At 41.2% G+C, this 21716-nt stretch overlaps 1 protein-coding gene across 1 annotated transcript; it reads right to left on the reverse strand.

Moving 5' to 3' along the window:
• Nucleotides 1-11282: 11282 nt before the first annotated feature.
• Nucleotides 11283-12712, reverse strand: LOC101632238 (melanoma-associated antigen H1). Its single transcript, XM_004695321.2, has one exon. It carries the CDS (start codon nucleotides 12466-12468, stop codon nucleotides 11809-11811), a length of 660 nt encoding a protein of 219 aa, XP_004695378.1. The 5' UTR covers nucleotides 12469-12712; the 3' UTR covers nucleotides 11283-11808.
• Between the last annotated feature and the right edge of the window lie 9004 nt (nucleotides 12713-21716).

Consider the following 21716-nt stretch of genomic DNA (forward strand, 5'->3'; position numbering starts at 1 on the left):
TTTTGCCTGTCCTGGCATGTAGGTTCTTTGTTATTTCTTCATCACCCCTGCACATCTATCCTATGTCCTCTTTCTGAGGTGAAATTCTTTTCATTATTGTTTGGAGGAACAGCAGATGCATCTTCTTTCTCCCTGCATTTACATTCCATGGGAGTCATAGAAGTGTTTGTGTAAGGTATGGCAAGGGCTTCACAGCAAAATGGAACAGGAAACTGTAAATAGAAGGAACCAAGAAGCAGGGTAACATGTCTCTGAGTTTGGAGCTATTTAGGCTGGATGCCAGTAGTTGAGTTCTTCTGTGCCATAGGGTTCAAGGGATAACTGCTGCTGCTCAGGACTTGGAAACTTTACAACACACCCTCAACTTTTCTACCATACTATAACTTTTCTTCCACTATCTGTGGAAGGTGTGTGTTTATGTGTGTGAGAGAGACAGAGACAAACAGAAACAGAGAGAAAACCTATCAGAACATTAAGCTTGTCTATTATAGATTTTAGAAATGCAACTTTAAACTTTTTCTTTCTCAAATGTGGATACTTTTGGACATAATTTATTTCATAATTTATTTCACCCTTCTCATTTGTCTGTGTGTTTGCCTTGTTCTGTGTACCTGTTTTTGTAATGTGTATTGACTTCTAGGCATGTGTGTGTATATGTGTATTTACATATATTTCTGGGTGTTATATGCCATTTTGAGACTTTTTCTAGCGTGTGTGTATTTGTTTGTGCATGGCACATGTGAAGGATGTTTAGGTATATACAGTTGTGGGTGCAGAGGGATGTACATATGGTTAGTGGGCACCCAGTTGTAAGTGTACACCTGGGTCTATGTCTGTGTCTATGAGAATGTAAGTCTACAGGCACACATACTGTCAGAAATGAAAATTGGGATGATGTGCCACCTAGAAACATGCATGAGGTAGTTGTCTGTATATATGAACACCTTTGGTAAGACGTTGATGTCTTTCTGCCTAACCTGGAAGGCAAAATGGAGATGTCACCTGCTGAGGGAAGGAGACTTACTTTATCACTTTTGAGTCTCAGAATATGCCTGCCAGAACTCCACCATCAATGAGTTGAGAGTGAAAGCTGGGGTAGGTGAAACAGGAAGACCTGTTAGGTGAGAAGAGTCACAGGAGTATATAAAATAAGGGATGGTGAGATAGTCCCCCAGTAGTAAGTTGAAGGTGCTGGACTGGCCCTTGGTATACTGGATATGTAAGCTGTTTGAGTGACTAGGGTGTGAGAAACAGTGGAAAGATCCAGGGGAAAGATCCTCAGGGGCAGTGGATAATAGGATGGGCTGTAGTCACGGTGCACGGGAGAGAGCATGTGGAGAGGGTGGTCTTTGTCAGAGGATGAGAAGAAACAAGAACTGATTTTCAAGAAAATGTTGGATTGTGATGCCACCTCCACTTACCTGAGCCTGGGGGTCAAATTTATTTGGACTAATCTCCAAAGCCGAGTACTAGGGTCTGTGCGGCTGAGATGTTCATCCACTTCACCAGCCTTGGTTGATGTATGGGGTGACTTTGATAATTAGCCTCGGACAAAGAGGTTACATCCTATGTTTGAAGCTTCTTGTTTTTGGTACTTGCTTTTGCTCTTTCCTTTGAGGAAAACAATTTTGTTCTGTATAACCTCAAGGTGGAGAGGACACTCTACAAAAATCCTGGGGTGACCAGAGCTTGGGATCAGCCTGTTCCTCTGAACTATCCTGGGCAGTTTCAGTTTTTAAAACTGTTGTTTCCCCAAATAGGCAGTTTCTCCTCAACAATGCACCAAAATGTATATCTGTAAGTATACAAATATCTGTGTGTATGTGCTGTACACTGCTATGTCAGGGTTTTAGACTTTCCAATTGTGTGGTACACTGTGTTGGAGACTGAGGACTTGTTTATAGGTAAACCTGATTGTAGGAAAGGAGATGAGGGTTGTTAGGGATTCTTCAATGCCATGTACCTCTGCACAGAATTCAGCTTGACTCAGATACCTGACCTGGGAAATATATCAGCTGCTTGAAGATACTGTCTACATTACAAGAATTGTCATCCCAGATTCTGAAGCTCTCTCAAGGTCTTCAAAATTGCTTTCTGGACACTATGCTTGCTGAAAAGAAAGGTGTTGACAGCAATTTGTGTCATCATTTTGGGATCCAAGTCACGAAAGCTATGGGAAACTTCGCAGAGGAGTCTGATGAAGTCAATGATGCTACTAGAGGGGACCCTGAATCAAGGTAATTCTTTTTATCTATGTACAAAAAAAAAACATGTTTACAAATGCATGAGTATGTTGAGCAAATATACATATACACATTCACATACACATTTCATATATCCATAGTTGCTATTCAATTCTTTATCACCTTTATTAGAGCTATCATCATTATCATCTTCTTGACTACACATTGAAAGTATACACACAAATACTAGCACAAATAATTACTCTCTGAATGGTAGGATTAAAGATAAATATTTCCCAACCTCTTTATACTTTCAGAGTTTAAAGAAATGTGAGTAGTGTGCATAAATCCTTCTTACTGTCATAAATACAAAAAGCTGCAAAATAAGTTCTATTCTTTCTTGAGCATGGGCTCACCATCAGTTTCGGGCACTATGATGTCTTCTTGAACTTCTGTAGTGCTTCCTATCCACACAACTCTCTTGACACCTGTCATCTGTTGAATGATTTGGTATTTCCTCCTTGTACTTGCAACTTCGTGTTATTTAATGTCCTTCATTATAAAAAAAAAACATATTTTGTAATAATCCCCTTGCAATAGCAACCACTGGCTGAATGTCTTTGATGGGTCAGGCACTATGCCAGAGAACAGACAAAAAGGCAGTCTGTGAACACTTGCTGCTTCTCATAAGAGAAGATGTGCAGTGAGAACATAATTTGATAGAACATGTTTAGAATTCTCTAGAATTTATGATGAGTCACTATGATGTTGTAAAGAAATTGGGACTTGTATTTTGTGTGTCGCTGCCATTGTTCTTTTTGCAATTATTTCATATACCTTCCATTATACAAATGTATTGATCAATGAATGATGGATTGACAAAAAGAAAACAAAAACAGATACTTTTTTTTTTTTTTTAACCAGGTAGTTTGGGAATCAGCAGTCTGGGGACCTTGTGAAGATAAGCTGATTTGTTTTCCATGAGAAAAACTTAATTATTTTCCATCGCATATCTATAAAGCAGGAGGCATTATTCATGTTTTGGTGGTATACATGGAGGCTGACACAGGTTAGAAAACCCAACTAGGTCCCCAAGCTATTGAATAAACTCCTTGGTTATGGGATATTGCCTCTTGCATCATTTACCTCAAAGATTGCTCCAGTGTTGCCTATCACTTGTTCATCTTATAAAGACTTCACAAATATTAACTACACAATCCTGGTGACTGTCTCCATCTCACATTATCATATGGGCTGATGATGCTTCAGGACCAGCTTGACAGCAGCTTTATTGCAGCCTCTGCAGCATGACAGGGGAGCATTTCAGAGAAGCTAATCTCAGAACAGTATACAGTTCCAAGCATGAGAAACCAGAATACAACGATACTAAATATTTATTTTCACAAGAATGGGCACCTAAAGGCCTTAATCATTGTTTCTGGGTCAGAGCTACTGACATAGATAGAAGATGGATGTATGTGTGCCCTGGAGGATCTCATCTATAAAATAAGAAACCCTTCAAATCTGGGTCTCTGATTGCCCCACCCCCATCTCTTCTTCCTCTTCCTTTCTTCCCACAGAGTCTGTTCTCATTCTCAGTGTCTCATGGCTATTCTTCTCTGGGGATAGGACTCTATAACCTGTGAAAATTGTGAAAATCTTACCTGATCTCACTCAGGCTTACCTTGTAAGTGGGACTCTAGTTTCCATGAGGCTCACTCCTTGGTGTCATATCAGAGGTTATCTTTTACCAGACAAGTTAGTAGGGCGTGGGAAGATGAAAGAATGAAGCTGACTATAAAAAAACCCCAAGGAGAAAAAACAGCCTAGATGCATGCTTGTGTGTGTGTGTGTGTGTGTGTGTATACCATCAGTCCAAGGGCCAGTGTCCCAAATGGCACAGTAGCCTTTTAGTTTGATCAGAGCTGTCAATGTCCTCAAGGGGTCTTTCTTTGGTCACACCACAGGCCTTCAGGTAGTAAGGGTATTCTAAAAAACAATGAAAGGGCAGTTCTGTGGCTGGAGCTGAGCCAGCCTTCAGAGGAGGGGTCTAAAGCAAGTCAAGATCACAGGGCTCTGGCACTCAGCCCCAGAATCATAACAGACACCACCACTGAAGCAGCAGTGTCTTATTGGAAATTGAGACACATGCCCAGACACACTGACTATGGTATGGTCATTTTAAGCAGCTATTGTGGGGAAGCACGTTATCAGTGTAAAGGGGCCCCAAGACTAATTCAAACTGTGACTTGCAGAAGGTTTGAGCCAGACTGAGCTCAAAACTTTACTCATCCAACTGATTCCTAAGGGACCTTAGTTAATCCATTTGGCCATCCTGTGCAGTACATCTCTGCTTACAAAATAAAAGGGGTTGGAGTATTAAATGTTACTGTGGTGCTCTGAAATGGGCCTGGCACATAATACATATTCAGCAGATAAGGAGACTCAACAAATAGAAAGCTCGCTAGAGAAGTTCATGGGTGTTAGAAAGTTTAACTGCCTTCTACCCATAAGAGTAATTACATGATTTGAAATTGCTTGTGTATGCTCTAGCCCTCCTCTTTATGTATGGTCCAAGTGTCCTGCCTACTCATAGCTAGTTTTCCAACAATTCTTTCTGTGCCCCCTCCCATCCTGTCAATTTTACTCCTCTCCACTGAGCACTTCCTTTCAGCGCAATGCTGTTTCTTCCATCTGAGATATTCTTCTGACTCCCTTGTCCCCATTAGATGCAGCCAGGTTTCTTTTCTTCTCTTTGCCAAAAGAGTCCTTTCAAGACTTCACTACACTCACTGACTCCTCCCCTCCTACCCTCTCTTAAACCATCCATAGCAGGTTCCAATTCTATGTTCTATTCAAGGACACCTGGAATGCGTGCATTGTGAAGTCCAGTGGTTTATTCTCACGCCTTTTTTTTTTTTACCTGATATCAACACTTTGAACATAGTTAACCACTGCCCCTCCCTTGACACACCTTGCTTCCAGACTGCACTCATTCTCTATCTCTGTTTACAGTTTCTCAGTCTCTGCAGATGGCATCTTCTCTAATCACTAATCTATCCTGCAGAGCCCTGTTCATGCTCTTCTGCTTTTCTTTATGTACACTTACCCCTAACCAGACCTCATATAGTCTCATGACTTTTGAAAGCCATCTGTACGTCTTAGGCACAGACTTTCGGCCAAATGTCTGACTTGTCGATACAGATGAATGTTAAAGAGCTATCTTTTTTTCCTTTTCGTAGAACTGGGGTGTAGGCCAGAGGTGCAGGGTGTGAAGGATTCACCAAAGTGGGGAGCAGAACAGATGGATTTATTGAAAGAGCCCACTAAGGTGAGCAGCAAGTAAGACAGGGCAGGTCTGTTGCACCATATGTTGGTTAGCTCCCTGGCTATAATGGTGATAGCATTGAGACTTAAACTCTAGGCTGCCAGAGAGGCCCTCAAAGTGCTATCCTAATTCAACACGCTCAGAACTGAATTTCTGATATCTTACCCTACTATCAACTGTCCCAACATCCCCCATATCAGTTCAGCCATTCCATTCTACAGGTTGCTCTGACAAATATCTATGGAGTCAGACTTAACCCTTGTAACACTCCACAGCCAAACGACGAGGAATTTTATTAGGTCAACCTTTGGATATATCCAGAAACTGAGCAATTCTCACCATTACCTACCGTTACCAGGATAATCCCACCCAACATCATCTCTATCTTGACTCATTATCATTGCTTGCTACCTGGTCTCTCTATTCTCACACACGCCTATTTTCACTATACATCCAGTGCAGGCTGTAGCAGAAGCGATCAGTTAAAAAAGTAAGTTAGTAACAGTTGTGTTACTCCTCTGCTCACCTCACTGCTTCCCTCCTCCTGCCCACCATATTTCACTACAAGCAAGAACCAGGTTCCTTAAAATAGTCTACTAGGACCTACATAATGTGGGATTCTGTAAATCCCTCTGACCTTACCATCTACTCTAGTCCTTTTTGCTCACTCCATGCCTGCTCCTCCAACTTTCCTCAAACATGCCTAGCACTCCTCAGCTTTGAAAACTTTGTACTAACTGATCCTTCTATCTGAATATGTCCTTTATAAATCACCTCTTTCATTTCTTTTCTCAAATGTCACCCCTCCAAAGAGGGATAGCCTGACCCCCATTTAGTTTTGAATTTAATACTCCATTTCTATCTTGCTATTTCTAATCTGCCTTACCCTACTCTAGTTGAGCTTATAACCAATCCACTCCCCCCCAACTAAATTACTTATTACTTTCTAAAGTACTGTATGATTTTTTTATTTTAAAAGTCTGTGCAAGGGACCTTGCCATTTGTTCATATATATTCACATGTATCCCATGGAACTGTGACTGTCACAAATGGACCTATGTGTTGAAGGAATAAGAGGATGAATTGTTAGATAATCACAACATTCAATATAATATAGGCCCAGGTAGATGCTGACCAGTCAAGAACTGATCTTCACTAGCTGTTCATGGGTTCTAGCTACCCCTCTAAACCACCCTGTGTGAGCTTTGTACCTATTAACTGATGAGCAAGCAGGATATGATTGCAGTCCACTTTTCCTCACCAAATCCTGCTCTCCAAACCCTGGATTGTTCTAGAGTTATTCTTCTTTATGGCTTTGACTGAACTGACACCTCTGTTGTCAACCCTCACACAGATTGCAAAGAAATTCCATCAGCTCTGTGATGTTTAAGTGTTTCATGGCTTACAAGCCCTAGAATAACCTGTAAACAGGTCTCCGAAAATCTTCACACCAATCTCCCTTCCCTATTACCACTATAACTTCAAAATTATTTCCTTTGGAAACCTGGAATTCTATGCTTCTGCCAAAGGAAGGAAACAGAGGGATCCTGACAGCTACCTACCCCACGGGGACGAATGTGAACTCAGACAGAATCCATATCTGCTTTCACCATGGCGTGGCTTCACTCTGTACATGTTGCTGAGGTCACAGTCACAACACTAGGACAAGGAGTAACCCTCTAGCCTGTATTTTTGCATAGGTAGATACCTACCGCTTGCTGTCTGTGAATTCTATGCTAGAAGCATAGAATTCCAGATTTCCAAAGGAAATAATTAGCCCAGGCATTCTGCTTAAAGAAAGAGTTTAGCCCAGGCATTCTGCTTAAAGGAAGAGTTTGCCCACCCATTCATTATGACTTCTGGATTGGAAACAGCAGCAGTAAGCAATGTTGCAGTTCTAGAAAAGATAGTATTTGGTTGGTTCACTCCATGGTAGCTAGGACCTAGGACTTGAGGATTGATTGCGTGGTCAGCATGGAAATATTTCTGAATAACATATGCCATGGATATGGACTTGTCTTGGAAGTCAATATATTCATTCTACAGGGAGCAACCCCTCAAAGATGCTTTGACCATCGGGACTGCAACAAATCAGAATAAAGTGACATCTTAAATTACTTATATAACTTTATTTTCTTATGTCTCCTTGCCCTACCCCAGAATGTTCATCTCACCCTGGGTTGTGGTAGAGTTTGAAGACAGAAGATTTCCCCAAGGCTGGATGGAGCTCCAAGTTTGTTGTTTTAATAAAACAGTGTGGGTTTTAGACATGGCCAGCCCAAGATTGTCACTGACTACCAGGTGACTCTAGCCACTTACTTTTTGTATTTGACCCTGAGTATATTTTTATAAACTTGGCCTGGTGGGCCCTACCTTACTGTACTGTTGCAAAAGTTAGACAGTGCATGAACACAGCCATCCAAGTGCCTGGTACAATTTAGATATTCAAGAATTGGCAGCAGCTCTTATTGCTATGCATTGGGGAGTTTCACGCTCTCTGTCCCTGAGCTCCTTAAGTAACTAAAGTGTCCTAGGACCCACTAACTCAATCCATTCAATCAGAGGCATTCTGGCAAGGAAAGCTGCAGCTTTTCTATTCGTTTTGTGGAAATTCTGCTGGGCTGTGGCCAGTTAAATTTGCAGATTTACATAGCAAGAGGCTCACATTTTATGTCCCATCTGGATATTGCTCAAAGCTCAAGCAATTTATGCAAATGATACAACAGGGAAGACATAGCATCAATCTAAATGCCCAAAAGTAGATGACTGGATTTAATTAAAAGATGTGGTACATGTACACAATGGAGTGTTACTCAGCAATCAAAAAAGATAAAGTCATGCCTTTTGCAGCAACATGGATGGAGCTAGAAGGGATCATGCTTAGTGAAATAAGCCAGATAGAAAAAGAAAAATACTGGATGATTTCACTAATAGCAGGAGCATAAGGGATAGGGGGAAAGGAAAAAAAAAAGCAATTGTAATAAAGAAAAAATGAAAAACAATGAACAACTATATACCAGAGACATTTTATGGGGGTGGCGTGGGGAATGGGATCAAAAATGGGGTGGGAAAGATGCACGGGACTATGGTGATGGCACACAAGTGAATTGATGGTGGGAAGTTCACAGGGATTACATTCGAGATAGAAAAAGGCACAAAATGAAGAATGATGTAAAAATAGTTTAAAAAAATTTATGTAAATGAAATAATGAATATTTTCTTTTTCTTAGCCATTTTCCAGAGCCCCTTTTCCCTGCCTCTCCCTCAGCCCTGTCATTTATTTCACAGCCACAAGAAATCCTGCCCTTGTTCAGCCTTTACCCAATGAAATAAAGGTTAACTCTTTGTAGTACCAATATAGTGTGTTGTAGGACTAGGGGTAATGAGACACAGGAAACTTCCAAGTCAAGAAGTGAACTTTTTGTACATCCCTGTGGAGCCTCCTGCCTGAAGCTTTCAGGATTCCAAGTCATGTCTTTTATAGTGCAACTTGAGGTTTATGCCCACTTTCTCTGGTCTTATACTGGCTTCTACTGGTTCTCCAGCTGAATGAAGCTTCTTGGCCCAAGCCTGAAAACAACCATTTTATTTGGCTGATTATTTCCACCAGAACTCAAGAAAACATGGGTTTGGGAAGGTTATTATTTCTTCTCTTGAACTAGGTGGCACTTCCTGTGAAATGGGGAGTAGTCTTACTGCCCTAGCAGAAATATGTGGCAAGCCTTTAGTACAGAAGAGATGTTCAATAAATCTTCGCTTTGCGGGCCCTTTCCCTTGCCAGCTGACTGACCTGAAACTGAATGACTTCTTTGAGCCCCTTTCTGTAAAAGGGGATGAATTAAGTTGCCCTACTTCCCAAAAGAGTTGGAAGCTGCACTTGAGTAACTAAGACCGGTCCCACTGACCTCACACATTTCTGTTGAACACATACACCTGAGAGTGCTTTAGTTGACAGAGACAACACCAGCTTGCCCTGTGGGAAAGCATTCTGGACTTGCAGGGAAAGGTCATAGGGGTCTAGGATCTATCACTTGCCATCCCTGTGGCTCTAGGCAGGACACTTACTTAGTAATCTGAACCTCAAACTCACAACCCACTACCCCTGGAGATGGTATTGGCAAACATGCTCCCCCATCCAGCTCAAGCAACATGTCTTTGAATTTTTACAGCCTCAGTAGCCATCATACTGCCTAAATCATAGAAGGCCTTCGCTAATGTCTTGCCTGAGGAATGAAAGTGGACCTGCTGAGCAGGGTCATAGTTCCTACTTTTGCTTGAACCCTCAGCTTTCATGCTGATGTTTATGGGACCCTGGACCTTTGCTAGAAAGTCACTTACTAGCCTATCTTGGCCCCAGTGACTTTACCTTGCACACAGTTGGAAGCAAGTTGAGACTGGAGGCAGAGAAAGAATGTACCCTGCTGACTCTTTTATGTGAGGTAGCCGCTGTTCCCTGTGAGGCCCATAAGTCTAGGTGAGACTCCCTTTCTTGGTATTCCTTCTACTAGGACTTAGGCCATACAGGTTTGGACTCTAGGAACAAATGTGGTAAGCTTTGTGGTTGACCAGAGTTGCTAAGAATGTGACAGGACTCCACAGCTCCTGATATGCTGCCGGGGGAAGAAGCCCCTCAGAAGAAAAGGGTTCAGAAGCTCCTGGTGTTAGAATGGATTAGACAGCACTGAGATCCTTAGTACGATGAGGTAAGAAAGTGTGACATCTCCTGGAGGTGGAAAGAAACCTGATGCCACATGACTTAATACAATCTGGACTCACTACACTGAGACCAGAGGAAAGTTAAGAGTCTTAACTCTCAGAGATACCCCACCCTCCTGTGCATGGGCATGCATACACATGTACATCCTCACCCCCACACATAACCCTACGTACTTTAGAAACAATCTGTGCACACTAACAAAATCTAGCTGAGAGAAGTGCCAAGTTACCTTACACAGATTGAACCTTATTTCTGGCTCATCTAAGAACTTATGCTTTGGGGGGAAATCCTTTTTCTTATTCCAGGATTACTATTATTATTAATCATTTTCATTCTCATCAAAATCAACTGGAACTCCCAACTTTTGTCAGTCTAGCCCTTGCTCACCTCTTCCCCACTCCATTTTCTTTTCTCTTGACTCCCCTTGATCTAATCTTAATAGCTCGGTGAAGAATTTGCTTTTTCCCCTTAAGGCCCATGCTGCCTTTAGTGTCTCCATATTTACTCCCTTCCTCATCTCCATTATTATTTCAGACTTAAGGTTTTCATCTCACCAGGAATTTTCTGTCTCGTCTTTTTAGATTCTGCAGTATATTACAATGTCTTTTCTCCTTCAACCTTTCTTATCTCAAGCTGATTTCAGAGTATTTTCCATTTCCACAGCATCCTATGATGTTCCTTTCCTCTTGCCAATGTCCCCACCCTTGTGCTGGGTTAAATATCAAAAAATTGCCTAATACAAATATTTTCATACTGTGCTCTGATGTCCCTTTCAATTTCCCACAAGTTTACTTAAAATTATCTTGGATTTTCACAGCACCCAAGATCTTTCTCTTTCCCACCCCATCAGCCACATAACGTTTTCTACGTTTTCATGGCATGCCATGCTTGCTCCCTATTACACATTTACCACAATTTACATATTTGTCTGTCCATGTAACCTAGAAAATTCTTTAAAATTGATGGCTGTGTGCTAAGGAATATCCCCAGAATCTGCACTGGCATCTTACACATAACTAATGTTTACTTAATAAATGAACAAGGTGTCCTTGTCATTATGCTTTTATTTTTTTTCTATATTCTGTAGTAACTAAGCAAAATCAAAGTAAATATCGGTCTTCTTACACTACAGCAGACACAATGGCTTTCAGAAAGGCCAAGTACAAACCAAATCCCCTGTCCTTTTACCTTTTCTGCATATTTCAAACTTTAAAATAACACCCTATTTCCATGATATAAATTACTAGATCACTGAATATGACAGTAAGACTTCATTTTATAACATTAGCAATACTATTATACTAAATCTCAATGAAGGAAAAAAAAACCCTCTTGCTTCAGTTATATTTTAAACATAGTGTGACCTTAATCAACCTCATGTATTAAAACGAATAAAATTTTACAATATCCAAAGCAAACTCTCCTTTTTGCAAGTTAAACATTAGCACTTATCACAAATATCAAATACAATCAAATATCCCCCTTCCCAGGCATTTACAACTCGGGACCCAGGTTATCTAATCCTTGGGGTACCTTTGTTGCTCTTTCCAAATCCCCCCGAGGGTTTTTCCCAAATTTACCTAAGGCACAGAGTAACCCCCTGCACCTGAATTGAGGATAGCCTCAACTTCTGCATCATCGTCTGAATCCCAGTCGTAATTACACGGCCAGTCCTTGGAGCATCGGTTGCGCACTCTCGCCACAAAATGCATGACTTTCAGCTTGCTTGATTCCACATGTGCTCTAGGTCCCCAGAAGAACTCATACTCCACGGGACTGCTACGAGGCACCGGCTTATAAATCAGGTACCCTCTACGCACAAATTCTTCCGTGACGACCTTCTTTGGATCTCCAAAGATGCTGTGCTGCCGGCCAGGCTGCATCCCCAACTTCCCCAGCACTTTCCAGACCAGGGCCTCCTTGGCGCTGTTGCCCATGATGAAGATGAGAGCTAATATGGACATCAGGAGACTTTTCTTGGTTCCCTGAAAATTGCTCCGGGCTACGGAGGGCTTTTGAGCTTGAGCAGAGCTTGAGGCTTCCTCAGGAGTGGTGGACGTCTCCTCCGGAGTGGTCGGGTCTTCCTCAGGGCCGTTTAGTTCGTCCCCGGAGGTGTTCGGGACCTCAGAGGCTGCCACCCGAGTCTCAGAGGTTTCTGAGGCCTGGATCTTACGATTATTGCGGTTCTCTTCTGCAGCCCTAGCGTTGCGACGGCGCCTACTCTTCCGTCCCCTAGGCATGTCTCCTGCTAGGTGCAGAGTCTACAGCAATCCTAAGAAGGATGTCTGTAGTCTCTGCTGAGCGCAACTATCTCTACCTTTACAGGGTGCAGCTGCAGACGCCACAAACGTCAACAGTCTTTGTAGCAACGAAACAGATGTTCTCAACCACAAAGCTCACTCCCACGCAAGCCGACTGCAGCAAGCAACCACCGCCTGCACTCACCCCACCCACAAGCGCGCAAGGTTTAGCTAACTTGGCTCCGCCTTTCCTGCCACGCACTCACCTAACTCCAAAGAGGAAGTGGGCGGTTCCTCCACCCAGACTTCCGCTGTCACTTATGAAAAGGAGCAGACCACTGCAAGGGTGGGAATAGGGGAGAAAAGACTGCTAGGGATTCCCGAGGGCGGGGGGAATGCAGAGGAGAAATAAACGGCTTAGAATTCCTGTATTTTTCAGTCAAGGCTGGGATGTCTTGGGAAGGACTGTGTCTCTATTCCATTGCCATCGAAGCAGGCTGAATGGGGGGGGGGGTAATTTATTTTTTAGGGATGGGCTTGGAGGTAGGAGGGAAAGGTTATTCTTGCTAGAAATTAACTAATCCAGGTCTTCTTTGGTGTCATGAGAACACAACATTCATTCACTTGCTTTGATTACAGAAGCTGGCTACGTGTATACTAATTTATCCGCGAATCTACCTAGTACCCAGGAAAGATAGTTGTGACTGAAGGACTGGGTAACGAGAGCAGATGGCTCGTAAATGCTACCAGTATGCCAGGAATGGCAGCTTTTAAAATGTTAAATATTCACAGTGTTATCAAACTGTGCACCCATTGCAACAGATTTGCATTTGTACAGCTGCACTGAAGAAGTAGCTATTGTCTAGCAGGCCACCTAGGAAGCAATTAAAAAAGAAACAAAGGAGAATATGATTGGGTCTTAAGGTGGCTGCCAAGGGGATAGAAAAATTTAAAAAGGCATTTCAGATGTGATCACTGATTAGCTTTAGGAACTGACTCTATGGAATTTGGAGGGGAAGAGAGGTTGATGGAGTGCAGGTTGGCTCCACGGTCTCTACACTCCAATCTACCTGAATATCTACTCCAATCTACCTGAATATCTGATTTATTTCTCGTCGTCTTTTTCACTCCATAATCTAAATCTAATTTAGAGCAAACTCTGAACATTATTAACTCTGGGTCTTTGATCACTGTTTCCAGTGCCTGAAATGCCTTTTCTCGCTCATCTTCAACTATTTAAATTTCATATTCCTGTTCAGAGACCTATTATTCCCTAAAATTTTCCTTGTTTTCCCCAAAAAAAGTAGTCAGGCAATTTTTGTTTCCCTGAGGGAGAAGGCTGTTACATACATTCTGTATCTTATGGAATTACAAGATAATATCTTGCATAAATAATTTCACATCATTGAGTCTTTGTCCTCTCAAGAATTTATATGGTTGTGATAATGAAATGAGATAATAAATAAATAATGGTTATCACAAAGAAAATATGGATTTTGCCTCTTAAATGTTTCAAGAAGTATTTAAGAGTGGACTTTAATAAATACATATAGAAAATAAATGCTTGGATTACTGAGGGTATTGTGGGGACAAGAGATAAGGCAAAGATAAAATAATAAATTGTCAGATTCATGGGAGCAATAACAAGTGAATATGAAAAAATACTTTTGACACATGAGCCACATATACATAGTTGTCATGCCACTTGTAGAATTTTGACAGACATAAACCATCCTCAAACAAATGTTAGAAATGGAAAATGACTCCAATTTAAAATACTTACAGAAAGAAATTTGAAAGAAGAAGATGTCTTCCTGATATCTTAAAACATAATTTATTTTTTGAAAGTCACTTTTTTTGTGCTTGCTGGAGGACCTATAAGCAAATTATATACACAGTACTGTGCTATTCTGGTAAGAATGTTGAGAGTAGGGTACTTGAAATTTTCTTAGCAGAAGAGACAGTAATTACTAACTCTCATATGTAAGCTTAGAGAAAATAAATAAGGTACAAAGAGATTTTGAGGCATCAGAACCAAAGGCACAAGGCCACGGTAATATAGTAAAGGAAACTCTCTCCATCTAGGAACTCCTGCCTCATTTCAACATCCTGCTATGTCTGAAATCCATTTCCCTGGAACAAAGGATGACAATATTTCCCCAGTGCCCCACCAAATAGCACACCTCTCTTCATTGCTGTACTAGTGGTAGAAAAGAATGCTGACAGATAACTTCTCAAAACTCTGTGTCTGTACCTCTGTGTGTGTGCTCCTGTGTGTTTGTGTGTAGTTGGGATGGGTCCTTGTAAATGGGAAGTGGTATGGTGTTCCATTATAAAGAATATATATACTGAGTTCCATTATAAAGAATATATATACTGAGTAGTGTGTGTGTGTGTGTGTGTGTATACACTACTAAAATGTACACAGCTACTAAAAATGACATAATATTGCCTTTTGGGACAAAATGGGTGGGTATTATCGAGCTAAATGAAATAAGTCAGAAAGTGAGACAGTTACTGAATACTTTAACTCATTTGAGAAAGTTAAATAACCAAAGAAAACAAAAGTGGGGAAGCACAACAAGAATAATTCTTACACACTATGAAAAATACATTGGTTACCTGAGGGAATGGAAGAAGAAGAGGGGTTAGTGGAAAGAAGGGGCTCAATAGAAATAGTGGAGTTTTGGGAGGATGAGTTGTTCACACATGTTCCCATATGGCGGTGTGAAGCTCTTATGAAGTTCTCCCAAGAGTCCAAGAAAGAAAAAATAATGAAGCTGATGAGGTGGAAGAAACAGATAACATACAAAAGAAAACCATTTAGGTCGATATCAGGCTTCTCTGGAAAAAGCCCTATGGATAAGAAGAGGACAGAATAACATATTAAAAATCTCCAAAACTGAAAACCCCAAGCAAGAATACATTATCCTGCAAAGCTCTCCTTCCTTTATGAGGGGAAATATAAGTTTCTCAGACAAAAACAACAACAAAAACAAACAAACAGTGTTTAGAAATTAGCTACTACCCAACACCCACTCCGGGAAATATTACAAGAAGCCTTAGGACCTTGGGATCTAAACTACAGAGGAATAAACATAAAGAGTCTATTAGAAATTGAATAGAGCCACAGAACAATGGACAAAAGGCAGTAATAGAATTGGAAATACAGTAATTACCCTAAATGCTAATGGGCTAAACTCACCAGAGAAATAACACAGAGTGGCATGTTGGATTAGAAACCAGAATCCAACCTGCTGTCTCCATAAAATACACATAAGATCCAAAGATAAACGTGGAAGTATTGTGTTGGCAGTTGCTTTTCCCTAAAAAATGACAAGAGGCCACATGGCTATCAAATTGCACATGACATAGCGGACATCCATGACTCCCATTGATGAAATGAATTTTCAGAAGGACTTGAGCAACTGTGCTGAATGCCTCCAAATGGTCAAGTGAGAGAGATAAAGGCTAAAATATGATCACTGAATAAATGGACACAAAAGCCATTGTTACCTAATTAACAACCACGGAGTTTCTTTCCTTAACATATATCTTAGGTCATCCTATTGTTATTCATAACAGCAATAATAAGTAACTTCCCCTGTCATTAGTAATGTGCATTAGCTGTAGGTTGTAACTCTCATTAAGGTTCCCACTGTAGGAAGGAGGCATACGAGATTGTGACAGAATTAGGAACTGTCCTGGTATCAAATCCCTGAGAAGTGAGAGAGTGAAGGATTTTTGATCCACCTCTCTGATGCCACAGACATTGCTCTTTTTTTCCTGAGTCATTGATGATGATGTTCCCATAACCACCACCCCAACGTACAGGTTTTCCTATCTAGATGAATGGAGCATGCTCCTTCCTGACTTTATCCAGGCTCTCGCCTCTTCTCATCCAACTGTACATATCATGTGGACATAAGATGTTTCTCGTGAGGGGATCCCCAATCATTTTTCACAACAAGAACATGCTCCTTATGGATGGCATCAAGCTTCTTGCTAGCTCAGTGGGTGTAGCTGTTTATAGAAGGCCCCCAAAAGTGACTCAAGTAGATGAAAGGAATGAATGAATGAATACAAATATGAGGCAACCAGACTGTGGAGCATTTTCACATCGTGAAGTAGTCTTCTTTATATAGTAATTGCATGGTATTCAATGTAGCACAGTTTCCAATAATAAACTGCACATATTATTTTTTAAAAAAGAAAAATAAATTTTAAAAAGCAAGTTTTCTCAGCTTCTCTCAGCCAGGGCCGTTAAGCGTGTTGAAGATTCAGGCTCAGTTTGCTGAAGTTGAGCTTTTTCTGACCCTGTGGATCCAGCCCCGTGGTGCCTGCACACATCTGCGTGCACATAGCATGCAGGTGTCCACTCACTTACATATGCACCAACATTTGCTTCTCAACACTCTTCTAGCTTCTGACTCTATGTGGAGATTCTGACAGTGTTCCCTCCGGTGAGCGCATCTACTCAGCACCTTTCTAGTCTGGACTTAGCATACGTTAGCTCATGTACGTTGTACACCTTTCCTGAAGATCTATCACTCTCATTTCCATCTTGTGGGTGTGGGAGCCTGACTCATAGGTTTCTTACACAGGTACGAAGCACAGACACAGACAAGGAATAGGATAATGGTGACCAGTTCTTGAATGGTGTCTCTGTGTCAGGTATTTTTCATACATTATTCACCTTCATCCCCACAGTGCCTCAACCAGGTTGTTACTAGTATGCCCACAATTCTGCAGATGAGGCTTGCTAGACCTAACAGGAATATAGAACTGCTAGACTGCAGGGCCTGGGACCAAGCCCAAGTTTGGTAAAGCCCACATCCCATGACAGTACTGAGGTGTGGGAGTAAACTGAAGGAGCAAGAACTGCTTTTGTGAAAGACTAAAAAGTATACAGGACAACTGAGGGAACCCAGGTGACATAACCCCACTCTTTGGCCCAGAGCACTCACAATCCTGTGTGGCTCTGAAGCTGGGGTTGTCTACTGGCCAGGTGGTAATGCCTCTTGACTCATAGAAACCCTAAAGGCTTTGAAAATAATTAATAATTAGCCATTATTACATTATTAGAAAGGGTAGTGCAGTCCAGGAAAATCATAGTGTTAGTTGTTGCAATTCTGCTTGCCCCAAGTATGTCCTTGAGGTAATGTCGGGCTATGATTGGCGAGAACTTTCTTTAGACTAGCACCTAGGTGGTCACTAGTGAAATTCATGAAATCAAAAAATCACAGTCTGCTGTAAATGTCCCATATAATATCCTCTTATGTTTGGTTTACAATTGTGGCAGTAGAGATGGAGAGCAGTGTACAGACATTGGAGATAGACTTGTGATGAAATAGACAAGATTTAGTATTCTGCTGACAATGGAAAGTAAGAGAAGGGGCAAAGTCCAGGGAGGAGATGGAGAGGAAGATATAAAGGTCTCTCTAGCAATGATTGCTATAAGGACATGAATCCTTGCAGGATTAAGACCTCATTTGAACTTAACTCCTTCCTGTTGGTATCCATCTCCAAGTACAGTCATATTGCGGGATTAATGTGTGAATTTTGGGGAAACACAAACTTTTAAGCCATAACACCCACACTCAACCCCCTCAGGCATTTTTACCTCCTGGAGACAAACAAATACTCATACCATTAAGGAAGAGTAACAGAAATGTTGTCAGCGAGTGGGAAAATCAGAGATCACATCAGGTTCCAAACTGCCTTGCACACTCCCAGTTTATAATCACACACTAACCTCTATGGCTACATCTGATGTTTCTTCCTCAAGACGTCTCTGTTTACAAATTCTGGCATTTTTCTATGCTTGTTTTTAATTGCCACTCTTAAACAAAACTTTTTGTAGTCATAGAACGTTGCAATCAAATGCCAAAGATGGGTTATGACTTTCGAGATTTTTAAGGGGCTACCCAGATTTTTAAGGGGCTGTTAATGATTCTCTTTAGTATTTTCTCATACATTTTTCCTTTACATCCATATACATGTGTGCACTCATGAAGGCTTGGCTTTCTTTTAGGCTATATAATCTCCATATACGTGAAATATGAACTCGGGCACCTCCAATTAGTGAAGGGGACTGGAATTAAGAGTAAAATATTAAAAGTCATTATATATTTTAAATATAGTTGTGTGCATTTTAAATATACATGAAACAGGTGCTCAATCATCTGATAAGTGAAGGGGAGTGACAATAAATGGATAAGGGGCCTACAGCCTGGTTGTGAGATATCAAAAAATGAAAAAAAAAATAAGTGAAGATGGTAACCCCAATGAAGAGTAATATTTAGAAGGAAGCCTGACCTTAGAGTCAAAATTTAGGTCCCAAGACTGCCCGTATGACAAAAAAAAAAAAGGACTAGGGGTTCTCGCCTTGCCTTCTTCACACAGTTTTTGTGACAATTTTTCAAGTTTTATCTTGTTATTTAATATGTATCATGTGCAACAATGCTGACAAATAAAAGAGAAACAAAAATCACTCAGAGTTCCAATACCATCTCAATTCTTCACAACTGTTCCAGACAACAACATGGTAAAAAAAAAAAATCTATCTATGTAATAGTTTTACTGCATATATACAATTCTATTCCTAATGTTGGCAGATACCTTGTTTCGTGAGAAAACTGTTATGACCTTCCCACATGACTTGTGTATTTTCTGTACAATTACCTTCCATTTTTGGTTGACTATGAACTCTCTGCTACACACTGACCTACAGGAAGAGAAACACCAGAGGAAATGGGCAAAATGATGGCTCCATGGAAGAGAACACTGGAGTCTCAGGCTGGACATCTGCACCCTGACACCAGAGACTATACTCTCTGCATCAACCTTCATTAAGTCTATTTTCTTCCTGGATCCTATAAAACACTGTATGATACAACCCATCTCTCCTTAGACCAAAAACTTAAAAGATATTTACACTGTCTCTTCTCTGGCACTTCTAGAAAGAGCAGTGGCACACGGTGGTCAAAGGCATCGTCTCTGAAGAAGGATTATCAGGATCAGTTCTGAATTCTACCATACATGGAACCACTCGACGTGAAGATACTGAACTTTCTTGTGCCTCAGTGTCCACAACGTGAAAATATATAAAGGATGGACTTCTCTGGTTGAGCTCTGGTGTTGAGGATTAAGTGAGTTACTACTGACAGGTCCTATACTTCTAAAGCACAAACAGCAATGTAAACTCAATTGAGAGTTAGTACTTGTAAAGCATTTAGCATAAAGTCTGCGTTGTGATACATGCACAGCTAATAGCTATCCTTGGGCTGCTGACCAGGTGTTCCCCTAAAGTGTTCCCAGTCATAACCAAAACTTCAGCAGCATCCTCAGGATCCATCCTCAGCATCTACATTGCTGTGCTGTTTAGCAATTGTGATAGTCTCACTGACTTCCTATCACCTCTCCTCCCATAGCACCTAGATCAGAATAAAACAGCAATAGCAATAGCAATGACTACCATTTACTGAATAGTACTGTGTACCAGGCACTTTATCCATTTAGGAAACATATTTACAGAATATCTGCACATGCCAGACCAGACTATACACTGGCATTTTAAGGCTGAGGTCACAATCCATTAGTGGAGTCAAAGAATTAAAAAGACTGACAGCGTATCAGATGGTGTCTTTGGTTATGTTGGGTCCTTTGCCTGGACAGACCTCCCCACCTCCCCCACAGAATCATATGCACACTGTTGTGTGGAAACAGAAAGAATGAGCCATGGATGCTGGAACAGAAAAACAGGAGGCACGAAGTGTTCCTGCCTTGTGTTTACTGCCTTGTGTTTACCTGACTGTTCTTTGACCCCCATGTTATTGTCGCATGTTATTGATGCAGTTGCTGAGAGCTTCCACCTCCCCCCAGCCCCAGGTTCCATGCTGAAGGGTATAAATAGGGAAGGAGAGAAGAATGAAGTGTGCCTTTGCTTGCTGACCATGAAGTGTGTGTTTTAATCCTGACGTCCTTTGCTCAGACCATCTCTGTTGTCGTGCTGGCGCGGCAGGTTAGGCAGAGGCATGTGGTCATCAAACAAGGGAAGTCAACCTAATTCAGTGTAGCCATGGAAGGTATGTCTGAGTAAATAATTGACTTTTAGACTGAGACCTGAAATTCAGTAGGAGTTTAGTAGTGGGAGAATCAAGGAAAGAGTTCTGTACAAATGGAGCAGCATATTGCAAGGTCTGGAAACCAAAATGAACACAGACTCAGACACCGATTTTGCATATTGTAAGTCATTGTCTCTAGGGGCCAAGTTTTATTGACTTGATATGCGTGACCTGAGGATCTTGAGGCACACATAGTTCTTAGTTTGCAATATTGCTCTGCGTAGCTGTATGCCAATGTGTTCCACAATAAGCCCTACTGATGAATGTGTAGAGTATTTGGTCACTTTCTATTTTTAAAGACTATTTTTTGCATTTAAAAAATATATTCAGTATATCATCCTTAATTTCTGTACATTGTATGGTTTCCCCGTGAAATTCCCACACCAATTCCCCCGTGCTCCATCACCATGGTCCCTTGTGCTCTTCCCACCCCTGTCCTGGTCCTTCTCCCTCCTCCTGCCCTACAGAATGTCTCTGATCTGTAGTTGCCTGATGATTTTGATTTTTACTTTATCCTATTTACTTTTTAGAAATGGAATTAATATTGGTTTATGTCGTTGTTTCCATGATAGAAGTGTGGGGTCCCTACCCCACCCCCTTTTCGGGCATTGCTGCCATGATGTGCCAACCTCCAAAGATCCCATATTCCCCCACCACAGACTCTTGTGCTCCCTCGCTCTATGTCCTCGCCCCTCCACATCTGTCCCCTCCTGCTCTGGTTGCCCTAGTCCACCGTCAGGATTCAAGGGTTAGCTTTCTAGAAGCTACTCAATTGCCATTATCCTGTTCATACACCTTTGTACACGTTTGCTTGCTTAGACTTTATTTCAATTTGTGGAGTTTTTAGTTCAGATGATTTTCCACATTTAAATTTTGATGCTCATATCTATCTTGACTGCCTGTGTCAGGAGAGTGCATGCTTGTGTCCTAGAGAGTGAGATTTTTCTTGGGCTTTATTAAATTGGTAAATTGGTCTGTGTATGATGGCCATTTTGCTAGTATTCAATGTTCCTATCTATGAGTAGAGAAACTGTTTCTTTTTTCAGACTGCCAATTTTTTTTCCTTTTTTAAAAATAATATAATAGCTTATTTTCTGGGCCCTCCCTGGTGGCGCAGCGGGT

This window comes from Condylura cristata, unplaced genomic scaffold, assembly GCF_000260355.1.
Source record: "Condylura cristata isolate star-nosed mole 26May11 unplaced genomic scaffold, ConCri1.0 scaffold00059, whole genome shotgun sequence".
NCBI lineage: Eukaryota > Metazoa > Chordata > Mammalia > Eulipotyphla > Talpidae > Condylura > Condylura cristata.

Bases quoted from the DNA above. Each gene is read 5' to 3' on its own strand.
- LOC101632238 (XM_004695321.2), bottom strand. From the start codon at position 12,468: ATGCCTAGGGGACGGAAGAGTAGGCGCCGTCGCAACGCTAGGGCTGCA.